We start from the raw sequence: 23,777 nt of genomic DNA on the forward strand, positions 1-23,777 counted from the left end.
CGAAATTATGGATTGAGTAATTGGTGTAATTAAATTAATATTTTAAACACCATAATTCTTACTTAAAATAAAAAATAGTACAAGTAGTTTAGGACGAACCAAAAACGAAATGTTGCAAACGGATGTACTATTATAGAAGAAGTCATTCACACCAATTTAATACTACCATTATTAAGTCTAGAAAAAGGAAGAAGCTACCAAAAATTATATTTATAGAAAATAAAGAATTAGTATTAATAGTATTAATTAAAAACTTTAAAGTAACCAAAAAAACACATCACTTTCCATTAAGTTAAAAAATTAATTCATCTTAAATATGAAAGTAAAATTTGTTATTTATTGTTTTTCTTCTTCATCCGTTCAAAATGGTTGAAACTCCCAAAAGCTCCAATTTTGCTCCATTTTTTTATGCAGACCCCATTACCTCGTTTTGTCGCGGTCCGGCACCGACCATGCCTCCACAGGAATTGCGGCTTGGCCTATGCTAGCTCCGTCGCTGTTTGTCAGCTATACTTTCCTCAGTTGAATATTATGGGTGGATTCGGAGCGCCAAATGGGTTGTTTACCGCTTTGAACAACTGCTATATGCTCACCTTCTTTCACTAGTCCTTGCTTCTGTAAGATTGGAAACAAACATTGTACATTTTTTTAGTTTAGTTAGTTTGGATGTGAAGCAGCAGCACTTCACATATGTGAAAAAGATAAGCCTAATAATGTTCACCTGTAACAAAGTCAAAGCATTGGTAAATGTCTCCTCAGCATCAGCAGAGAACTCCATGTGTACGGGGCAAACGCCTTGGTATAGTGCTAATCTCTGTTGTATCTTCTTCCTGTTAGACGATTAAATCCATCAAATGGAGAAACCATACTTGCTAAAAGACGAACAAACCAGTGAAGCAGCTCCTCGTGTCTTGCATATTAAATCGTTGTTAACGATAGGATTATTACACAATTAAGAGATCAACGTGAAAGGAAAATCAATAAGCTACGCCTTATATTTTCATAATGTAACATTTATCTTGAGACATAATTTACTAGCTTAATAGTATAATGTAAATTAGATAACTCACTCATTTGTGAAAGCAAATATTGTTCCACGCGGTCTATAATGGCTCAGGAGAATCGCCATGAAGCCAGTTCTAGTGAAGACAACAATTGATGTTCCAAGGTTATTAGACATCTTTGTTGCATGGAATGCAAACATTTCGCTCATATGATTCTGCAAAAGACAAAAATAAAAAGTAAATAGAGTGCACATCACGTAGCACATACTCAGATAACACGGGAATAATCCATTTTTGGGAAAACACTAGTCCTACCTTGAAGGCTTGGCCAAGATTTGCTGGAATTTGTGGGCCGGTTATTGTAGCTTCCATCCGCAAGGACACTGTGTGCATTACCTTAACTGCCTTCAGTGGGAACCTAATGTTGAATTTTAACCCAGTCAACTGCAATGCGAAAAATATCTGGAGACTATTATCGGCCTATTATCAATGGAAAGTTAACTTACTTTCCATGTGCAGTTTCTCCAGAGAGCATGATTGCATCGGCCCCTTCTTTAACTGCTATCGCAATATCTGATACCTCAGCTCGGGTAGGAGTGGGATGTACAATCATGCTTTCCAGCATATTTGTTGCCACTATGACCGCCTTGCCCATACTACGACACAGCCCAATAATTTCTTCCTGCAAATGTAACAAATTGACATATTTGTGTTTATAGTCACTAGCATTGATAAATCCTGCTACCCATCTTTCCAGCAATCTAGGCAAGAGCTAAAGGCAAATAGAAACAATGTCTTCATTTACCACCATATTAATAATGTTACCTGCAATAAAGGGACCTCTTCAACCGGCAACTCTGCGCCAAGATCCCCCCTGGCAACCATAGCCTGAACAAAAATTGAGTTTCAGCTAAATCTGCAGTCTAGCATCAATATATATCAAAATGATATTATGAAGGAAAATAGACAGGAGGAAATTAAGAAAAAGACTGACACCAGTTCACCACATAACAGAAGTTATGCTATCTCATGTTATTATTTTTCAAGAGTGATCCAATTATTTTGGAAAATAAGTAAACCATCTCATATCTTGATAACTGACTACCAAAAAAAAAGGAATGAGTTATCCGAACACTAATGAGAGCATCCTAGCTAATGACGCAATTAAAATTCAGTCCTTAGTGGCTAGTGCAAAAACCAACATTTCATTTTCCACAAAAGTAATAAGTAATGATTATTTACCCCATCAGATGCAGTTATAATTGAATGTAAATTTGGTATCGAATCTGCACTTTCAATTTTTACAATGACATGGATATCTGCGCCAGCATCTACAGGGATAAACGCAAAGTTAAAGATTCATGATTAGTTATGTTAAAATACAACAGATACTCATAAGCTGAAGTATGGATGCTGTTTGTACCTTTAAGATACTTCTTCAGTTCATGGACCACAGATGCATCCTTGACAAAGGAAACGGCATAGAAGTCAACTTTGTTGTCCACTCCAAATTTGATATCATCCCAGTCCTTTTCTATTATAGTTAATTGCAAAGTCAACTCATTTGATACAAAAGATAGTTGAAAAGGAACTAATAACACTCAGCACATAAGCAAGCATTACTCATTATGCATATATAACATGAATATTGAGCATTAGAAGTATCACAGATGTCAGAAAGTGTAACTGCTGATCTAACCAGTAATTGACGGAAGTGTTGCACTTTTTCCTCGAACATTGAGATGCCTTCGAGACATAAGCTCTCCACCATCAACAACTTCACACTTCACTGAATCTTCAGTCTTTGATTTCACCAAGAATGACATCATACCACCTGCATCATCAGGCTGTAGACATTAAACAGACAAAAATCTAAGACATCTTCCCAAAATTTTCCATAAATGGTCTCCACATTCTGATGTGATCATAGTGCAAAGAGAACCATATTGTATAGCATCGATCATTGCTCGACTAGTTAGCAACAATTATCTCATTTCAAAACAGCACTCAATAACTCTTTTCCCTCAACTAATACAAAGGAATAAGTAAAGGGTATCCCTATAACAACAGTCAAACCTCAAAAGTATATGCGAAATCTGATTTTTGGCCAAACTTATACACAGTTAATGTAGTCAGTAGTAGTGTACCGTCAACAAGAAGCATATCTCCTGCTTCAACATCATTAACAAAATCATCATAGTTTACACTGACGCAATCTGTCGTGCCAACTCCTCTTCGAATTGTGAAAGTAAATTCCTGACCAGTTGCAAGTGGAATAGGTTGAGGTAAATCACCACTCCTAACCTCAGGACCCTGTCATTAGACGCCAGAAGGCATTAGCGGCAAATTCACCACTCTTGTGAGTTGTAATATGCTAAATGGATTCGAATGTGATCCTAACATACTAGACATGATGACTAACTTGACCAACCAAACACAATCCTCTGCTCTCTCCCCAACTTTAAAAAAAAGGACTCACCTTGGTATCAAGCATGATGGCAATGACATTGTCTTTGGATTGAGCATTATACTCCTTGACCAAATCAATGACTTTCTGGTGAGACGCATGATCTCCATGGGACATATTGAGACGCGCGACGTTCATTCCAGCCTCCGCGAGCTTCCATATCATTTCCCTGGTGTTCGTGGAGGGCCCAATCGTGCAAACAATCTTTGTCTTCCGTCCCACACTAGGCTTAGACCATATAGCCGCTGATGTTCCGCCAGTTTGCGGAATCTCCTGTACATACCGGTTTTGCTCTTCTGCCTGATCAAGTGAATTTGAACAAACTACATTAATAGGACTATATCCACAGACTTGTCAGCTCCAGAATTCGATTTTCAGTTGACACAATCATATGCGGCATTATAAAACACAACCACGAGTTAATTATTAAACTAGGTATTATCAGGAAATCACACTAAGCAGATAGTAATATTTTTCAACAAAACCAGCATTAAACCAATTGTAATTATATGAAAAATGATCTTATAAACACCTATATTCGAAAACAAAATTAAAAATCGTTCAACCACACTCTTCCAGTAACAACATTCATAAAGCTGGAAAATAGTATTCGCTACATCATTAAAAGAAAAAACACATACGCACCGGAATCACTTGCAGTTCAGAGCGCACGATTTTCCCTGCGCTGGCTCCGCGGTGACTCTTCTGCTTCTCATTTCGTCCAAAAACCTTGGATTCAAAGCTATGAATTGGCCTGAGCTTTTCCAAACCGAACCGATGCGATCTAGAGGCCGAATTTGGGGCAAATGCGGCGTGAATCAATCCCGTCGCCGCCGCCTGGGCCATTGCAGCAGCAAAAAAGGCGGAGATATGTAGAGAGAAAGTGAGCGGCGGAGAGAGAGAGAGGAGGTGGAAGCAGAAGGAGTGAGAGGGAATGGAGAAATCGGCGATGATTTAGGAGGATCGTCTTCTTGTTTGTATCGAACAGCAGTAGCTCAGCAAACTTAGTTGACAGCGGTTGGCAATTCAGCATAGCATAGCATAGGCGAAGAAAAGGGTAAAATAGGGTTTCCAAAATTGGTGGAATTGTTGTTTTCATAGCCGAAAAATAGATGCAGAAAAAAAATTCTACATTAATTTACGCCTAATTTTGATGGTATATCATTTCATGCATTATGCATTGCATTATTGCAATAATGTTAGTAGAGCACGTGCTCTATTAGAGTTGCGGTGACTTGTTTTAATAATTTTCAAAATATGATTTTAATAAAAATTGAAAATGAGTAACGGCTAGATATTTCTTCTCAAATTTTATGTTTGTTTTGTTCTATTTCTATTTATGAATGCATTAGTTCCCAAATTTTAACCTTTTTATTTTAAGTTTAGTTATGTAATTTTTGTGAGTATATTTTAGTGTTTTTTTTCATTTATTATCAAATTAATTTAACTAAAAGATATAAAAAATAATAAATAGAAAAAAAAATAGGAAACAGTAGTTAGTAAAATAAGTACTCAACTCCACGATGTGCTAAAAAATTGTGTACACTGCTTACATTGTGAATGCCTTTAAATAACAAAACTAAAAAATAATATTTAGATTTTTTTTCATTTCTTTAAGTGACTTAATTTATAGGCCAATTTATTAGTTGAAAGACAACCAATTATACTTCGTTATGAATAAAGACTAGATCAAAAACAAAAAGTGGAGTATTTTCTTTTGTAATTTTTTTTATCTACTGCTCTGCTAATAAAAAAAATAATTGAATCAAAATATATACCCTCAAATTTTGCTTCTCAGGACATTGGTTTCTGTAACTTCTCTCAAAGAATAAAACTATGTAGTCACATTATGGATTGTCACAAATTTTTTAATCAAATATTATTAATATGTCTATACTGTGTATTGCTAAGTATCAAAAAAGAGAAAGAAATAAGTACTATGATGATATTGATGTGACCCTGACAGAGTGATCAGATGACCCAGTCAAGAAGATGGGCAAGTGTGGATGCCAATCTACAGTTGTGATCGAGCCCTTATGAGCAAGACTTCTCATGCCACTCGTTCGACCACGAACCTGCCCACAGTGAAGGATGAATAACAGGTTGCATATGCATCAGCAAAACCAGTAGCTAATGTCAAGTGGCAAAGTTAGGAGAGTGGAGAGTACTATGCTGCTTACCTGGTATATCGGTGCTCTTTCTGAACTAGATGTCACCAGAAGTCTCCTCCCCTCGGAATCTAATGCCATTTGATGTCTCCACTGGGAAGAATTTTCAAGATTGCATAACCTATATCATAGTAACGATTTGAAAATCAGAACCAAGAACAGAGATTGAGTTTTTATAGTTGTGTGATGCTAAATCTATAGACAGAATACGAATGGTAGCACCCTAACAGCTTTATACCTGCTGCAATTTCTTGACCAAAGTACTTTGCCTTGATTGTGCAAGCTCCACTCAAATATCTGTGTGCACAAATTTTCAGGTTAGATTCCTGATACATATAGTATTGTAATACAATTCCTGTTCATTTTAGCTGCAAAGTCAAAATCGAGGGGACTTGCATTTCCATCAGTTCCCAAGCTAAAGATACTGGTCTCGTCGGGCCCAAAAAGAATTGAGCTAATTCCGCCATCATGTGCAGGCCATCCAGTAACTTGTTGGTAAGAAGACATATCTTCTCTCAGTTAAGGTGGGCATTCTCGTACATGGATAAACTTGGTATAATACGGAGTATATGTAAGGCTAAAAAAAAATTCTTTAGAAGATCTAAAGTAAGGATACCAAACATATGAATCAAGCCATCTGTTGCAGCAGCTGCTAAAAGCTTTCCATTGTGATTGAAGCTCGATGAGGTTATTGCTGGTGGATCTTTTCCAAGAGGAAGGACTGTCTTCAAGAAAAGTTGAAAGAAGTGAGGATTTAAGATTCTTTATTTACGAGCATTACTGTCTCTTGCACCTTCATGAGAAACAATCACATACCATAGCCTTCCATGTCCTCATGTTCCACACAGTCAATGAGGCAAACCCCAAGCTATCAGAAGAAACAGAACCTTGCCTGCAAACGATATTGGATGCTACAATTTACGATTTTTTTTGGTTTTTTCTTTGTCACTGTATAATGGTAGAGACAAAAACTATCATCTTCCAGAAAGAGAATTGCATGTTTGCGGGTCAAAAGAGAATGGTATGGCAAGTTCAAAAGTACCTCCCTGATGCTGCCGCAGAAACAAAAATAGGCTCCACGGGACTGCATTTCAGGTCCAAAATGCTGAAGTATGATAATGATCAGGACAGGTGAATAGCAAAAGAAACAAAGATAATTGACACAGGGGTTATAGACGAATATACAAAGGTCAGAGAAGTGCACCTCGGATATGCTTCTGAAGTGTTTAGGTCACAAACAACTCGCTTAGCATCTGCGTTCCATGCTTTTATGCCTCCATCAGAAGTGCCTATGAGTAGCTTTAGTGAAATAGGCAATAAAATCAAATCAGATGCCCAGTCTTCATTACTTGGTAAATATTTCACAAGACCACCAAAAGAAACTTCAATCTAAATATATCATTGAGCAACATACCAAACGATCAGATTTGCAATCCCACTCAAGAGACATGATCTCAGCTCCACAGTAGATGGTTGCGTTTCTTGATGTTGGTGCTGACGAATCATAGGTCCATATCCTTAAGCAAAGTAACATGAACAAGGATAAGCCAACAAGTAAGTTAAGAGACTCAAGGCCTAAATATAAAGCTTCCTTTACCACATCAACATGAAAAAGGATAGGCCAGCAAGTATGTCAAGAGACTTGAGGCATAAATAGAAAGCTTAAAATATAGTATTTGAATAGGTCAAATGATCACCAAGACCATAGCAATTAATCTCAAGGAAATTTTAATAAATCTATTAAATTAAATTTTATTTTACTCCCCCATTCCTTCCTCTTGTTTGAGAACAAAGACCTCTACCTGTGGCAATTCTCTGCATTTTTTTTATACACCTGAATTCTTCATATAATAGGTTTCATATGAGATCTGTATACCTTCCTTTAGAAGTGGAGTAAGTTGACAAAATATACCTGACTGTGCCATCCACAGAAGCACTCGCTATATTATCGCCAGAAGCAGAAAAGCGGCTACAATTGATTGGACTTGTGTGGCCCAGGAATGTATCCTACAGAACATGTATATGAGGACCATCAATTCGAAGATACAGAAAAGGTCCATCAATCAATAAAACTACTAGTAATTTCTGTCAAAAGAATTAACCTCAAACACTGTTTTCACTTCTGGAAAATCTTCTTCATTACGCAAATCAAAACTACTGCCTGTGATGGAAAAACGCATTTTTCATCAGCATCCAGGTTGCAATCTATGATGGCACGCTGACAAAATTCTACAGCCCATTCCAATGATTGTTAGATAAACCCATGGTTTGTTTATGCACGTTGTATTGTGTATATGCTATATTTCCTCCTACATGATCAAAGAAGTTGAAACACCGTAAAGTTTTCTTTGTCTGTAAGGTAAGAAATCCCGACAACAGCGACTTACCTGCAGCAGAGTTTTCTTTGAAACCTTGTCCAATATCATTACTTCTATTGTCATCAGCAAGTTCATTTAAACTATCCTGAGAAACAAATCATTCCAAAATATAAGTATGGTATCCGATAAGAAAAATGGTCTCTTTGGTTTATGATCAAGCACTCACATGAGTTTCATAAGTCATACTAGGTGCAATGCTAGCAGCTTCAGAGCTGAAATAAATAAAACAAAACAAATTAGAAAGTTTCACTCTGAAGTGCATATAGAGTATGTTCCTTTTACCCGACATATACGGAAGTTTGGAGCAATAGTAATTAAGCTAACCTCCTAAATAGACATATTTGCGCCTCAGTTTCTTCCAGCAGAATCTGAGCTTGAGATAACTTGAGAGAAAGTTGCTTTATCTCTTGTTTGAGACGGTTCACAGTGTCTCTTTCAGAACCGATCTTTAATAAGGCAGGGGTACGTGGATAAGCTAAGAAAAATTCATATAATATCTTCTGGAAAGTCATTAGCTGTAGACATTAACAATTCAATAATTTGCTCCGCAAACAAATGAAACAAATAACTTGAATGTATATAGACTTTTTTTACTTGGAAGCCTCGTATTGCAATGAACCAGGAGGAAAGCTGGCAAATTTATTGGGTACATTACAACATACGTATAAACAATTATTGCACTAAACAAACTTAAATCATATCCAAACTTGTGCTCGGTGCTTACATATCTTGACACACTACATTATATAATTCGTTTACTCTAGCAAACTAAAAATCATCTCAATCTCTCAAGTTATAAAAGTCAGTTCAACAAAGCATTGTCACATTGAAAGCATGAGTACTTATCTTGGTCTTCCCTATCCAACAAACCAACAATTAAGGATTTTATTCAAGTGACAATCCTATGCTTGATAACTATTAGAATTAAGTGACATCTCAAGAATCTGTTTTAAGGACATTGCACAGCTCAATTATTACTTAAAGTCATGAACTACAAGCTGCATTCAATCATCATTAAGGATATGAGTACCATTGAGCATCTCGCTCAAGAAGTTCCTAACAGAAAGGTGCAACGTGCGGAACCACTCGTCCGAGAAGTAAACGCGAAACTGCGGTTCCAAATGCGGATTCTGGAAATACGGAACAGCTGCAACGATCAAAATGAGCAAGATCAGAGCCATAACAAGGCAGGAAATTCATCAAAAAGCTGTACTCACCGAACCAGGAAGTCCAGCTTTCATCTCCCCGCATCAATTCATTCCCAAAATCTCTGAAAAGCTCCAACACAGCGTCTTTCCTTCCACATTTCAAGGCATAAACGACGTAATAGCGCAGAATCGACTGGTGCAATTTTGAAATAACATCGATCAGATTGGGATCAGAATATGAAAAGCAGTTTCGGAAAAAGCTGAGCAGCTCGATCAACTTCCCAGCCTCGAACTTGGGGATGTAGACGGAGAAAATTAGGTCTAAAATCTTGTCGACTTGAAATCCTTTGCCGATATCAGTTGCTAGCTCTTTCTCGAAGGATTGCAGAGTGTTGGTAAATCCTCTAAACACGAGGAATTCTCTCACTAACTCCTCCGCGAATTTCATTTTCTCCATTCTCCGTTGCAGAAATGCAAAATTTGATTGCGTTTTTCAACTGTAAGGAATCTTGGTTGGTACCAATTTTTTATGCCCTTTTGCCCCTGAATTTGGGAGATATCGAACTGAATTAGATTTTTTTTTCTTATTTTTTACAAGAAAACTATACTATTGTTAATTTGTCATGATTTTTGTTGGATTTAGTATAATAATTTTCTTACTTCTTTTATTAAAAGATTGATTTGGTAGAGATCTATTGATATTTGATGCGGGAGATATCACCCCGCATCAAATTTTTTTGATTGATTTCAAGTTTGGGCGGTGGCTATAAGAAATCCCCAACGCCCATAAATCGAAAAAGGGATAAGTGGATATAAGAAATTTGTTGTCACGCTCTGCAATTTTTCTGAAATTTTAGGAGAAGGAAGAGAGTGGATGGAAGGGTTTTACATCTTGTGCTTTGCAATTTTATGATTTCTGAAATTATGGAAGAAACAAGAGATCAGAAGCTGAAATGTACCAAGTAATTTCAATTTGGAGAATGAAATCATGAAAGATGGAATTGTTGGGTTACACATAATATCGATGGAGAGTTAGACAAGGAGGAAAAAAAAGAGCAATTGAGCGAAACTGTAGAGAGAAGATGAATTAGATCTGGGAATTGTTTTTTGACAGGCTTGAGTAAATGGTGAAGATGTAAGTGCATTACAGAGAGAATATAAAAGTATAATAAATTAAAAAAATATTATTCCACTTCAACTGCCACGTAGGCAGTCGCCTATATGTCGCCCAGGAGATCAAATCTGGAGATCTATTATGTGCATTATTCAACATTTATCTATTAGGTTATTAAAGAAGTTAGTTCTTATCAAAGAAATTAAATTTTGTGATATTAGTAGCTGGTAATTTCTTTAAGGAGAGGCTAGTATAAAATTAGTATATATAAATATACATTTGGCCTTTTGAATTAGTATGGTTGTGCTTGACGCACTTGATACCAAAATTTGACAAAATTAGAGAAAGTGAATGCAGAGACGAGAGTTAAAAAGTCTCATGCGTTTTCTTCCTTTTTATTCTAAAACAAGTTAGAAGTCTCCATCCTCTTTTCCATTCCACAAAATGTAGGAGTACTTCACTTAAAAGGGACTCATAGCAAGTGGTAAGACGACTTATTGCACATAGGATAGGAGTCTATTTCATACTTAGTCAACTATGATATATTCACTGCATGAAATATTGTTTGTACGCTGCTTGTTTGTGAGATATTCTCTCCTAGTGCAAATCTTGAGATTAATTTAGTATACTTGTAAAAAGAAACTACCCAACCCCCCATGTGTTTGTTCATTGATCTGTGAATTATTCTGAATTTGAGATCAAGAAACTTTTGAAGTCTACTAATCATCAGGATCAGAAGGGGGAATGTTATCCACTCTTACATAGATGTGATAGGATCATCACTAAATCGATGCGTGACAACATACGCTTGCACGTGTAGAGTGGAATGATCATCGGACTTCCACACGTGGGATAGACAATAAGAGATACATCATCGAAGTGGACTGGAATGAACATCGGACTTCAAATCATGAAGTAGACAAGAGATAAATAGATATCCATCGTCGACTTGTGCCTGCTCTGATACCATATTAGAAATTGACCATATTTTTTATAAAAGAGAAAAACGTGAATTCATTAATGACTATATTAAAGCAAAAGTTAACTATAAAATACAGTAAAAGCCATATACTAACTAATTATAATTTTATTTTCTATTTGAACCATCTTGACAAAAACATCAAACAACAAGAGAAAAAGAGTGGAAACCCTCCCCTTATAAAGCTTTTTAATGAGGTGAGTGGCATATTTCTAATAACTAGAAATAGAGTATGATTAAGCTTTGTTGGTGGGAGTTGAAGAATGAAAAGCAGCCTCAACATCTTTCCCATCCGATTTCGAATACCTAAGGTACTGCTCGACGCTGCCGACGTCGGAGCTGCCCAATTTCTTGTGGTACCATCGTCGTCTACGGCGCCGCCTCTTGCTGATCGCGATCACCATGTCGTTGGGGAAGAGGTCCCTGTGCACCACCGCGTGAACCACCGTGTTCACAAACAATGCAGCCACTGCCACCGTTGCCACAACGCAGAGTGTCACCGCTAAAATCTGTGTGGCTCTGCATGTCACAGCACTCGAATATCTCATCGTCGCAATCGCCGCCCCAGTCATAGGACACGTGTATGCCCACCACGCCAACGAGAATCTGAACCCTCGGAAGAAATTCACTCGAACACCCTACGTATTAACATCAGATGTATTGCTGAATCAATTACTTTACTCTCTCCACGAAATTATGTCCCAATTGTTATTTCGGATTTTACAATTTAAAGTCTCATTTACATTTTTTCGATTTAGAGGTAAATGTGTCCTACAATAAACTAAACCATTTCACTATAAAACAGTACTTCATTCGTTCACGAAAAATACTCTCATTTTTTTAACGTTGAATGTTCACAAAAAATAGTTTCACCCGAAAGTGAAAAGTTTCCCTCAAATCATTAACATTCTATTTCTACATATTTACAACTTTTACCTACCTTCTATTAACATTTTTCTCTTTCTCTCTTTTACTTACTAATTTCTTATTAAAATTCATGTCATTCATCCATAGGAGTATTTTTTATGGACAGAAGAAGTATTTAAAATTCGTGCAACTCAAATTAAATTTTAGCCCACACTCAACTCACTCTAATAGCATGAAAAATATTTATAGGATTCAATAATAAAATATTCTCTCTGTCCCAACTTAATTGTCACTCTTGGAGTGGGCACATGTTTTAAAAAATGTAAAAAAAAGTTGTGGAATGTGGGACCTATTTTTTTATACTGATTTTATAATAAAATGTGAGTAAAGTGAGTTAGTGGAATGTGAGACCTACTTACCATTTATGGTAAAAATTAAGTGTGACAATTAAGTTGGGACGGACCGAAATAGAAAAGAGTGACAATTAAGTTGGGACGTAAGAAGTAATAATTATGATAAGTGAAGTAGTCTATGAGACTTCTCACCAGCGAAACGTAGAGGAACAAGGCGATGAAGTAGGCGATGCGCGAGCCGTAGTCGAAGGAGCCCTGAATCGTAGCCCAAGCTACGGAGGCGACGCTCGGCGCCGCCACAAAGAGGAAGAAAACCGGGTGGAGCTCCTTGGGGAGCGTCTCGTTTGTGGGAAGCTGTTGATAGAGAGTCACAAACAGCACTAGGTAATGCGCCGTTCCAACCGCGAAGAAGAATATGGGTCCTTCCTTCAGCCCCAATCGCGCCCCGAGCAACGCCCCCGCGAAATTCCCGACGACGCAGATATGGTTGGAGGGGTTGGCCACCTTCGACAGCCGCCGCTCTCCGCCGGACATCCACTGCCCGAAGATCTTCAGCTCGAGGCACAAGATCGGAGCCATGAGAATGTACCAAAGATACGAGGGAAGCATCTCATCAACTGAGGGTGGAACTCCGAGAGCTAAGAAGAGGAGGGCGATCCACGGGGCGAAGAAGAAGTTGACGCGGACCGGGTGTAAGTACTCGCGGCGGACGGCCTCGAAGTAGAAGATCATTTTCAGAGCGTAAAGGACGGCGGCGGCGAGGGTGAGAGACGCGGACATGATCCATAATGCCATATTGATGAAAGGGCTGACGTGGAGGAAGGAGATCGCGGCCGACGACGAGAGATGCTTCCACATTAGGGCTTGGCTGCCGATGCCGAGACAGATTCCGAATGAGGAGATCGGGAACCGGAGGAGGAATGGCCATTGCTCGTCTTCTGGAAGAATTATTTCTTCCGAGACCTGCATTAATTTAGTCAAATTCTGGTCTGTTCCGAAGCATTGTATTTTACACAAGTTTCAATGCATTAATTTAACATATATTTTCAATTATTTTGTAAGCTCTTGCTTTTTTTCATTTTTCCATAATAGTACTTAATTCAAATTAAATATGTACCCTAAGATATATATAGTGATTTTAGTTATTTCTTTAAGTGGACGTAGGATATTGTTTGTTTGATTTGCTAACGGTGAGGAAGACATACGCGTAGAGTTTCGAGTTCTGGGCCCTCTAGGGCGTCAAAATATCGTTGTATGGGCAAAACTTCGAACTCTTGTGGGGCTTGAATATGTGGCTGCTCCGTTTCGCGATGTCTCCCCCGAATTGTTGAGAGCTGACGCTCGAGTTTTCCAGACCATGTCTTGAAAGAGTTGAATCTTTTGTTGTAAACTGGGTTGATTCGACAAGGTTTAAGTATTGGTTGAGAATGGCGACATAAGACCGTCTTTGTGTTGTGGGGATGAGCTTCAATTGGAGAAGGCGGCATACTAATGGAGATAGAGTCGTCGTCTTTGTCTTCGCTTTCCTTTTCCATGCTTGCAACTTCGATTCCCTGAGATGAAAAACCAATAGAATTCTTTTATATATTACTTCGATTCGCTGTCGTGATTATTTTTCGTGCACGGATGAGTCGACTTCAAATACTATGAAGGATTTTAATTACTTACCAAAACTGTGGTAACGGATAATTTGGCTTCACGCTTCAAATCTTGATCACGCCCTCTGAAACTATCAAACCCCTCCACTTCATTTGCAGTGATGGCTTTGATCAACGGTGGTAGTGCAATGTGGCAATCTTCCTTGGCAGCCATTAAAGTAGGATGAATTCTTGAGTTCTACAAAATGATCAAAAATTGTCACAATGCAATGCTTAAATTATGTTACAAATGTGTATACTTGAAGAGCTTCAATTCCATATTAAGATACACCATAACATATTATGATTAAGTTTATGATCGCGGCCAGAAATTTGAAGCTTACCTCGTTCTCATGCAAGACTGAGGACCCTAGAAAAGAAGTGAGAGAAGAGGAAGCAATTTTGTTGTGAAGGCGTCAAGAAAATGAGGCAGTATTTATAGAGTTTTTAAAACTGAGCAACCAATGTTCTTGGAAGCTTTTCGAGTAAAAAATTGTGGTTTGGACATATTGGCATGTGGTATGTCCAGCCAATACAATTACAGAAAAATAGAGAATGTTTTTGTGATTGCGACAAATATATCCAGACCACTTGTCTCTAATTATTCACTTATTGGCGACAAATATCATTGATAAAATAAGAAATTGGGTAGAATTTTTAGTCACTAAATAGTTTGGTCAAGTAGCTAGCAATAGCATGCAAGTTTAAGCTAACATTGCATAAGATATTTTGTATATTATATATAGGGATGCTAGGTTGCTAGTAAGTAGTAACCTTCCAATGAAATTTTAAACCCAAAGTTAGAATAATTAAGATACATGCAAACAATATCTAATTGTTGGTTGAAATTCTATGAATATACGAAATAGAGTAAAATATGAGTGAGACCACAAAATGAATCAAGGTATGTACACCACATAATTAGACTTGCAATAATCTAGCAGTAGACTAGCCAAGCAGACTATTAACATCTAATTATTCACATAGTTAAAACCTTAGTTAATTACCTTGTGAAATTCTGTAATCTAGTGCAATTTGCAACGAGAATAGGGAGTACTTCATTTTCAACAAAGAACGAGCGGTGCAGGTTGGATTTGAGCAGAAAATATTTTCCAAAAAAGTACTCCTATATCATACAATTTTTTTATTATAAACAACTTAGATAAAGCATGTTTTAATGCATATATATATATAAAGTATGATCCACGTTCTACTAACTTATTATTAATTGATACTTACTAGTTTATCTTTTCCACTAAATCATTCCACTCACATTTTATTAAAACTTAATATGTAAAAATATGATCCACGTTCTACTAACTTTTTACACTCACTTTCTACTATATTTCTTAAAACATGTGTCAAGTCAAACGGTGACAATTAATAGGGGACGGCGGGAGTACTATTTTATTATTTTTAAAAAAATATATAGGAATCCTTTTATGGTTATATTTTAGAATAGATCTATTTCCAATATATACTACTTTAACAAATTTCAGGATTAAACATAATTTATGACATGTCGTTTTTACCAAGCTGCAAAAATAACATAATCTTTCAAATAGTCTAAATTTTGGACGCAAGTTTCTAATATTCGTGCCAACATCGTCAACTTGAAACATTCTCATATGTAAAACCCGAATACAATGGGAATATTCTGATTTATTCTTAAAATTTTGGAAACTTATTTTTCGTTTAAAGTGTCAACACGATATTTTGATGTTCAAGCAAAAAATATATTTCCATCCTCTTGACTATTTCGTCCTCAATTGATATCATATCGGACCTTGTTAAAACTCTTAAATCTTGTCCCACAACAACTTGGTGATGATCCTAGTTCATCATATATCAAGTGTTTATTGAATAGTACTGTGCGAAGTAATTTGTTGAAAAGGAAATTTAAGTTGACAAACAAATAAAGCTTAGTTAATTTAAGTATTTCTCCTATGATTAATAGGTCATATATTTGAGTTGTTTCGTATGTGTGACAGTGGACTACAAATGCTAATTCTCATTTGTAACAATTCTATTCTATCAAAATAATTAAATTCTACGTGAAAAAATGAAAATAGAACAGTATATTAGGCCTCTCGGATTAATTTTTGAGCCATGTAACTCCCTACTAAATATAGTAACGGCAAGATTGGAGTGTTAGATTTATTTTACATTTACGGCCAAAACAAAATTTTGAACATAAAATTCCGAAGGCCCTCAATGATTTCAAATTTAATTTAATGCAATTTACTACAATAAAAAAGTGGGGTGTTACACCCTACTCATTTAATAAAAATTTGTCCTCGTCGTGGGTGTGAATTGGCAAAGGTCTCGGGTTCAAATCCACACGACCTTTAAATTTAAATTTATTTACCAATTAAAAAAAATTGTTCTCATCAAATGGCTGATGTAACAAGGTCTTCCTTGCGAAAAAAATCTCAAAAGCGCTAGTACTACTTTAAACACTTTATATATTTATATATATTACTCTCTTCGTCCCTAAAAAATAGGCAAACTTATAAATGATACGGATTTTAAGAGCACTCACTATGATTGGCCGATGGAGAGGCCTTCCCCATCAGGCCCCCTCACCTATCCCCCATATGGTTGGTGTATCGGCTCATGCCGATGAGAAGTGCCCTTTGATCGGCCCTCTCATTATTTTTTTTTGGTTATTTTTTTTATCGTTGATCATTTCTAGGTTTTTATTTGTGTTATCTGTGTTTTTCATCGGTGATCATTTCTATGTTTTTATTTGTGTTTTTTTTGTTATTTTCTATTTTTTTAATGTAGGATTTTTTTTTAATTTGCATCTCGTTGTATTCTATTTTCCAATATTCCAATACAACAAAGATTTGCGTATTAATATTTTTTGCATTTAAATTTATTTAATTTGATAACATATTAAATATAGAAGTGCTAAAAAATTAAAACAAAATAATGATGATGTGGAAATAAAATGGAAAGGGATAGGCCTTCTGGGAGGGCCCTTCCATTGCAGGGAGATAGGCCCTTTCAAAAAATGATGATTTGGAAATAATAAAAAAAGAAGTGCCCTCTGTAAGGGCTCAACCATTGTTAATGTTCTAATATGTAATTGATAAAGTAAGATAGAGATAGAAAAAAGTAAGACAAAGAGGAAAAATATAGTGGATATAGTGTTAGTGGATTGTGAGGTCCATATTAATATATTATTAAAAGCTTTTCATATTTAAACTTGGTTTAATTTTGAGGGACGGCTAAAAATGGTAAAACTAGTTTATTTTTTTTTGAGACGGATGGAGTATATGGCTAGAATTTATCTTCCCATGATTAAACGAATTGCCCATTTTCATAATTGACAATACTTTATCCAAGCTACTTTTTATTTGTATAAAAGATTTAAGAAAATATTAAATAGTTGGGAAATGGAATAATTAGTGGACAGAATGTAATAGTAACTCCTAGCCAACAAGGCGGAATTGAACAAACTCATTATTCATCGGTGAAAAGATACACATAAGCAACCAAATCAAGTCAAGATCACCGGAAACTAAACTCTCCCAATCATAGAGATCTCCTCACTTGATAAAGACCGTTTCCACAGAAACAGAGTATGATCAATCTTGGCTATTGGGGCTGGGAGAATGAAGAGAAGCCTCCACATCTTTCTCATCCGAATCAATATACTTAAGGTACTGCTCGATGTTGCTGTCGGAGCTTCCCGATCTCTTGTGGTACCAACGCCGCCTCGGCCGTCTCTTGCTGATCGCGATCGCCATGTCATTGGGGAACAAGTCCCCGAGCACCACCGCGTGGACGACCGTGCTCACAAGCAACGCGGCCACCGCCACTGTAGCCACGATGCAGAGCATCACCGCCAAAATCTGCGTCGCCCTGCATGTCACCGCGCTCGAGTACTTCACCGTTGCAATCGCCGCCCCCGTCATCGGAAACGTGTAGGCCCACCACGCCAACGAGAATTTGAACCCTCGGAAAAAGTTCACTCGAACAGCCTAGAGTAACAAAGGGGTGACAAAGTTAGTGAGATGCGAATCCTACTTTTTTAAGTGACACGACAAAATAAATTAATTAGTAACGGAAAAATTATTTGGCATTATAATTGCTATTTAAAATAAAATAATTAAAATTTTAAAGTTTAGTAACCAATTTAATACAAGTACAACACTTTAGTAACTACTCCATTTATGAAATTAACCTAATTACGTGAGTTAGTAAAATATGAGATTTATTTACTAAACATAATAAAAATGAAATGAATTCGCGTACTAAAATAAAAATATGAGACATTTAACCGGGGACTCACCAGCGAAACATAGAGGAACAAGGCGATGAAGTAGGCTATGCGCGAACCAGAGTCGAACGAGCCCTGAATCTTAGCCCAAGCCATGGAGGCGACGCTCGGGGCCGCCACGAAGAGGAAGAAAACCGGGTGGAGCTCCTTCGGGAGCGTCTCGTTCGTCGGGAGCCGCTGATAGAGAGTCACAAACAGCACTATGTAATGAGCCATCCCAACCGCAAAGAAGAATATAGGCCCTTCCTTCAGCCCCATCGTCGCTCCGAGCAAAGCCCCAACGAAATTCCCGACGACGGAGAGATGGTTGGTAGGGTTGGCCACCTTGGACAGCCGCCGCTGGCCGCCGGACATCCACTGGCCGTAGATCTTAAGCTCGAGGCACAAGATCGGAGCCATGAGAATGTACCAAAGATACGGGGGAAGCGTCTCAACAACTGAGGGCGGAACTCCGAGTGCTAAGAAGAGGAGGGCGATCCACGGGGCGAAGAAGAAGTTGACCCGGACCGGGTGGTAGTACTCGCGGCGGACGGCCTCAAAGTAGAAGATCATTTTCAGGGCGTAAACGACGGCGACGGTGAGGGTGAGAGCTGCGGTGATGAGCCACAGTATTAGATTAATGTGAGGCGAGACGTCGAGGAAGGCGGTGGCGGTGGAGGACGAGAGGCTCTTCCACATTATGGCTTGGCTGCCGACGCCGAGGGTGATACCGAAGGAGGAGATCGGGAACCGGAGGAGGAATGGCCATTGCTTGTCCCCAGGTAGAATGATTTCCTCTGAGGCCTATGGCAGTTTAAGTCAAATTCTGATCAGTCTCATAAAATTTTGAAAATTAAATATTTAAATATTAAATCACGAAGTTTTAATTTTTTTTTTCCGAGACATACGCGTAGAGTGTCCAGCTCTGGGCCCTCCAAAGCGTCGAAATATCGGTGGACGGGTAGATTTTCGAATTCCTGCGGCCGAGGTTGTTCTTCCTGTGTGGGTACGCCGCGTAGATTTGAGATTTGTTTCTCGAGTTTTCCCGACCATGTCTTGAATGAGTCGAACCTTCTGTCGTGAGCCGGATTCCGATTGGGCATTGGTTGGGAATGGAATCTAGCCCCTTTTGCCTCAGGTTTCTCTGCTTTTTCCTCAACTTTACCATCACCACTTGTGAAGAAGATGCGCTTTTTGTTTTTGAGATGAGCTTCAGCCGGAGAAGGCGGCATACTGATGGAGATTGTGTCCTTTACCATGCTTGCTGCTTCGATCCCCTGAGATTAAAAACAATTTCACTTATAAACATACGGAATAGTATGTCTATCGACACATTCGAATGTGGAGGATGTTTTACTTACGAAAACCGAGGTGCTCGGAGGATGAAGGGTGGATGATTTCGCTTCATCGAAACCGTCCACTTCATTTGCAGAGATGGCTTTGATCAAAGGTGGTAATGCAATATCGTGACAATCTTGTTTGGAAGCCATTAGTCCTTGATCTTCAAATTATAGTATCAACAAAGCAAAATGCTTAAATTTTAAATTCTCTCTTTGGTAGAGACAAAGAAGAAGAAAAGAAATGGTGTAGTGAAGGCGTCAAGAAAATGAGGAAGTATTTATAGAAAAGAAATAAGCAATGTTGTTGGAAGCCACCGTCTCTGATTGTTCACATACAGCTAGCTCTAAAAAGAGAGAAATTTTAGTAATAAAGTAGTAAGTAGTTAGGTGAAGTTGGCATCTCACAACAAAATTGAAACACATATACTAAGTTCAATCAAATTGTTGGATAAATTTCAAGAATTTGGTCAAGAGTTGATTAATAATAGTATTCAAAAGTGAATTAAATGAATAATGAAATGTACGGCGTGATAAGGTTACATGTTTATCAGTCTGCGCCGAACCATTTGAATTATGTGATAAACATCATAATTATGAATTAAATGTGAACAATCAAAACCAAACAAATGGTGCAAGTACAAAATTAGCAGTATTGTAAAACATGATTTAAGCAAATGAATCGATCCGTGCAAATTTACACACGAGGTTGATTATAATCTTTACCAAATTATATTCTATATTCTCGGATATTTTTTTCCTTCGATAACGACAAAAATGGATTATTTTTCACGTAGCAAGGACCATCACGAAATATATAAACGGTGATCATTTAATTGGCAAACCCATGAAAGCAACACTTGAAGCAATTCACATATTCTAAATTTTTTTTGTGTTCTTGGTATTTTTTATTCATATATTTCAGTGCCTAAATCAAGCGAGTTTCTTTTTTAGTGTGGTTTAGTTTAAATGGATGTGCAGTGTTAACGTTCTCAATATATATACAAATTCTTTTATGTATTAAGTTTTTAATAAATACTCTAACAAAATTTTTCAATATTTCGATAGGTTAGTGATAAAAAAAATAATTAAATTCTAATGCACAAATAGAGATCAGATCTCAATCATTAGATAAAAAAATGAAGGATAAGATCGATTTAATTTATACGAAGGGTATGAACTCCTATGAATTAAAACAATCTAAAATTGGCATTTCATGTTACAAACTAAATTGATCTAAAAATGATTATGCATTTTTTTATTTGTTTTTTTGTTTAAACTATACCCTTTCAATAAATGTGCATAGGGATGCGTTAAAATAAAATATTCCCTCTGTCTCAAGTAAGTTGAGTGATATTCATTTTTAGGACGTCCCAATAAAGTTGAGTTATTTTCTTTTTTGACTAAAAACAAAACATCCAATCACTCTTACTTTATTTCAACATCTACTTTATTCTCTTTTTATCTCTCCTACTTTTTTCTCTTTCCTATTTTATTTTACTTTCATTTAATCTATTCAACACAATTTCTTAATCTCCGTCCCTAAAAATTTTGTACCAACTTAGTTGGGACAGAGGAAGTAATTAGTTTGATAAAGTAGATAATTCATCTTATACCACAAAAATATGTAATTTTTATCATATTTTATTTATTTATCTCCATAACATATTTAAATTCACATACATCTCTCATGCATGTGGCTGTGTTTTTTATTCATCAAGAAAAACACATAAATGTACCCACAAAACGCAAAGCTGAAAGTTTGTTTCTATACGTCATAAATTTTGTCAACTACCATTTTTTGATTGGTGAGATGCTCTCTGACGGCAGATTTCATTTCTTCAATCAGAGAAGAAAATATCTACTCCATTTTAACTCACATTAAATTATACACTAGCCATATCACATATTTTACACATCGTTATTATTAATTTACTAATTACTTTCTCACTGAGTATTTTTAGAATTCTTGAAATTTCCTTCCACTATTAGTTTGTATGACTACTAGAGTAATTAAAACCCATAAATTATTTCAAACAAAAAAACGAATAAAGTGTGAACAAGTGGTGTCTACAACTGAGGTTGAGCTGTATTAGCTACAAAAAGGTGTGTACGAAACTTCAGTACTTTCACCATTCAAAGAGAATTTTGTTTTTTCTTCTTCTTCATGACTCTCATACAAAAGGGTAAATTATATAGTCACTCTTTTTTTTTTACAGCGGAAGTGACGTGGGAAATATTAGTCCTAGTTATATAGATTTGTGGGGTGTGATGCAACAATTTACCTCTTTTGTATATGACCTAATACCTAAAGAATTAAAGCAACTAGCATTAGTTAATGACAAAAAGGTAACTAGATTTGGGGAAGTGGATTTACATTCATAAAGGCTTGTGATGAAATCATGTTAGGATTTTAACTGGTAAAGTTGAGAAAGGAAGATGATGAAATTCTATATACAATCTAAATATTGTCATTGTTTTACAGCTACATGAGTAAAAGAATCGGCCAAGGGGCCATGCCTTTATGAAATTATTGAAATTTCACAATTTGTTAGGTCACTTTGCAAGCAATAGAAAGTGCTACTATAATTTTAAGATTATTATAATTATTTTTATAGTTGTGAGTATAAGTTAGAGGAGACAAGTTTGGTGTATCTTGTCATATCTTTGGCCAGCTAAATTTAATTGGTAGTGAATGTCTAAATCCGTACGGGATTTAGAATGATAAATTTTAAGAAATCCCATTAGTACAATTTTAATTGGTAAAGTTGAGGGGGTGGGGTGGGGTGGGGTGGGGTGGAGTGGGGTGGGGTGATGAAATGAAACTATGTATACATTCTTTTAATTATATTTCATCAGTCTATTATTAATAGTCAATTTTTATATAAAATCAGTAAATATAAGAAAAAAATGAGATTATTAATAGTAGTAGTTAAAAATAGGAAAAGAAAGAGATATGATGGGTCATGGCATGTTAGCAAAAATGTTTATAAGAGATTAATTTTTGTGAACAAACAAAATGATAAAAACGAGTAATTGTAAACTTAGAATGTACTACTACTACTACTACTATTATTATTATTATTATTATTATTATTATTATTATTATTATTATTATTATTATTATTATTATTATTATTATTATTATTATTACTACTACTACTGAAGCTTGGTGTTTTTGTCTTCTATGTCATGGGCCAGCTAAGTCAAATTGGTAATCAAAACAGTGGTGGAGAAACGTCAGAGCGATCTCGAATATATATAGTGCCATTTTCTCCTATTTTGTGTTACTATAATCAATGGAATAAACTTTAAGATGTTAAATTAATAAATCTGTCTAATTTAAAATCATTTGTATTTCTTAATTCTATTTCATTTTTCTTCCAAACTAGTTATAATTTATTTGTGGTCATTTATTAGTGATCACTGATCCAAAACATTCTACTCCATATTAGTTACTATTTAGTACTACTCCAAATAGATGATCATAAAATAATTATATTAATTTCATTGTTGCGAAAAATTGTAAGAACACAAAAATCACAAACTGATATAAAATTAAAAATATGAAAATGCAAATAAAATGGCCTTTACCCAATATATTCTTATATTTTTATCGTTAAGTTCGGGATGTTTTTAATATTGTCTATTCCATATTTCCATATTCATGCATGCTTTTATTCTCGATATATTTCTCTGTCTAATTTAGGCACATCCTCACTCAATATTTGGCAAAATCAAACCCATGTGTATTTCAAACGTTAAATTTTAAGTTTGAATCTCACTAATATTGTTACATGATTATGTACTTCCCTTGGTACCATAATATATGATACACTTGAACAATAACACCGGATTTTAGGAGATAGTTTTATGTGTTGAGTGGAAAGGAAAAAAAAGTAGTATATTATATTAATATGAGAGAACTTTTTTTCAAAAAAGAAAATATGATATCTTTTATAAAACAAATTATAAAATGAAAGTATGACATCTATTCTGAGACGGATGGAGTATATTTATAAGGTGAAAGACTTAGCTTTGAATCGCGCTACGTTCTC

At 36.1% G+C, this 23,777-nt stretch overlaps 4 protein-coding genes across 5 annotated transcripts; all 4 read right to left on the reverse strand.

Moving 5' to 3' along the window:
• Positions 1-261: 261 nt before the first annotated feature.
• LOC121778090 (plastidial pyruvate kinase 2-like) lies at positions 262-4,565 on the reverse strand. Its single transcript, XM_042175372.1, has 12 exons — positions 4,117-4,565; positions 3,484-3,771; positions 3,152-3,317; positions 2,704-2,838; positions 2,428-2,538; positions 2,247-2,335; positions 1,830-1,892; positions 1,511-1,686; positions 1,320-1,422; positions 1,071-1,219; positions 722-830; positions 262-615 (listed from the first exon to the last, which is right to left on the reverse strand). Exons 1-12 carry the CDS (start codon positions 4,315-4,317, stop codon positions 508-510), a joined length of 1,698 nt encoding a protein of 565 aa, XP_042031306.1. The 5' UTR covers positions 4,318-4,565; the 3' UTR covers positions 262-507.
• A 663-nt stretch (positions 4,566-5,228) lies between these two features.
• Positions 5,229-10,269, reverse strand: LOC121778351 (WD repeat-containing protein 91 homolog). Of its 2 annotated transcripts, none has more exons than XM_042175684.1 (17): positions 10,125-10,269; positions 9,235-9,708; positions 9,042-9,164; positions 8,342-8,483; positions 8,184-8,229; positions 8,027-8,102; positions 7,742-7,800; positions 7,552-7,646; positions 7,054-7,156; positions 6,844-6,938; positions 6,682-6,744; positions 6,456-6,531; positions 6,256-6,364; positions 6,036-6,148; positions 5,878-5,936; positions 5,652-5,760; positions 5,229-5,546 (listed from the first exon to the last, which is right to left on the reverse strand). In XM_042175684.1, exons 2-17 carry the CDS (start codon positions 9,620-9,622, stop codon positions 5,409-5,411), a joined length of 1,794 nt encoding a protein of 597 aa, XP_042031618.1. In that variant the 5' UTR covers positions 9,623-9,708; positions 10,125-10,269; the 3' UTR covers positions 5,229-5,408. The 2 variants fall into 2 exon arrangements, with proteins under 2 accessions (XP_042031618.1, XP_042031617.1); XM_042175683.1 differs by having other exon boundaries at positions 9,826-10,269.
• A 1,123-nt stretch (positions 10,270-11,392) lies between these two features.
• LOC121778826 (S-type anion channel SLAH3-like) lies at positions 11,393-13,969 on the reverse strand. Its single transcript, XM_042176230.1, has 3 exons — positions 13,684-13,969; positions 12,671-13,441; positions 11,393-11,896 (listed from the first exon to the last, which is right to left on the reverse strand). Exons 1-3 carry the CDS (start codon positions 13,963-13,965, stop codon positions 11,495-11,497), a joined length of 1,455 nt encoding a protein of 484 aa, XP_042032164.1. The 5' UTR covers positions 13,966-13,969; the 3' UTR covers positions 11,393-11,494.
• Positions 13,970-17,489: 3,520 nt separating this feature from the next.
• On the reverse strand, positions 17,490-20,056 carry LOC121778647 (S-type anion channel SLAH2-like). Its single transcript, XM_042176031.1, has 4 exons — positions 19,744-20,056; positions 19,291-19,659; positions 18,416-19,186; positions 17,490-18,104 (listed from the first exon to the last, which is right to left on the reverse strand). The coding sequence occupies exons 1-4, from the start codon at positions 19,870-19,872 to the stop codon at positions 17,709-17,711; spliced, it is 1,665 nt and encodes a 554-aa protein (XP_042031965.1). The 5' UTR covers positions 19,873-20,056; the 3' UTR covers positions 17,490-17,708.
• Positions 20,057-23,777: the final 3,721 nt, after the last annotated feature.

This window comes from Salvia splendens, chromosome 19 (assembly GCF_004379255.2).
Source record: "Salvia splendens isolate huo1 chromosome 19, SspV2, whole genome shotgun sequence".
Classification (NCBI taxonomy): domain Eukaryota; kingdom Viridiplantae; phylum Streptophyta; class Magnoliopsida; order Lamiales; family Lamiaceae; genus Salvia; species Salvia splendens.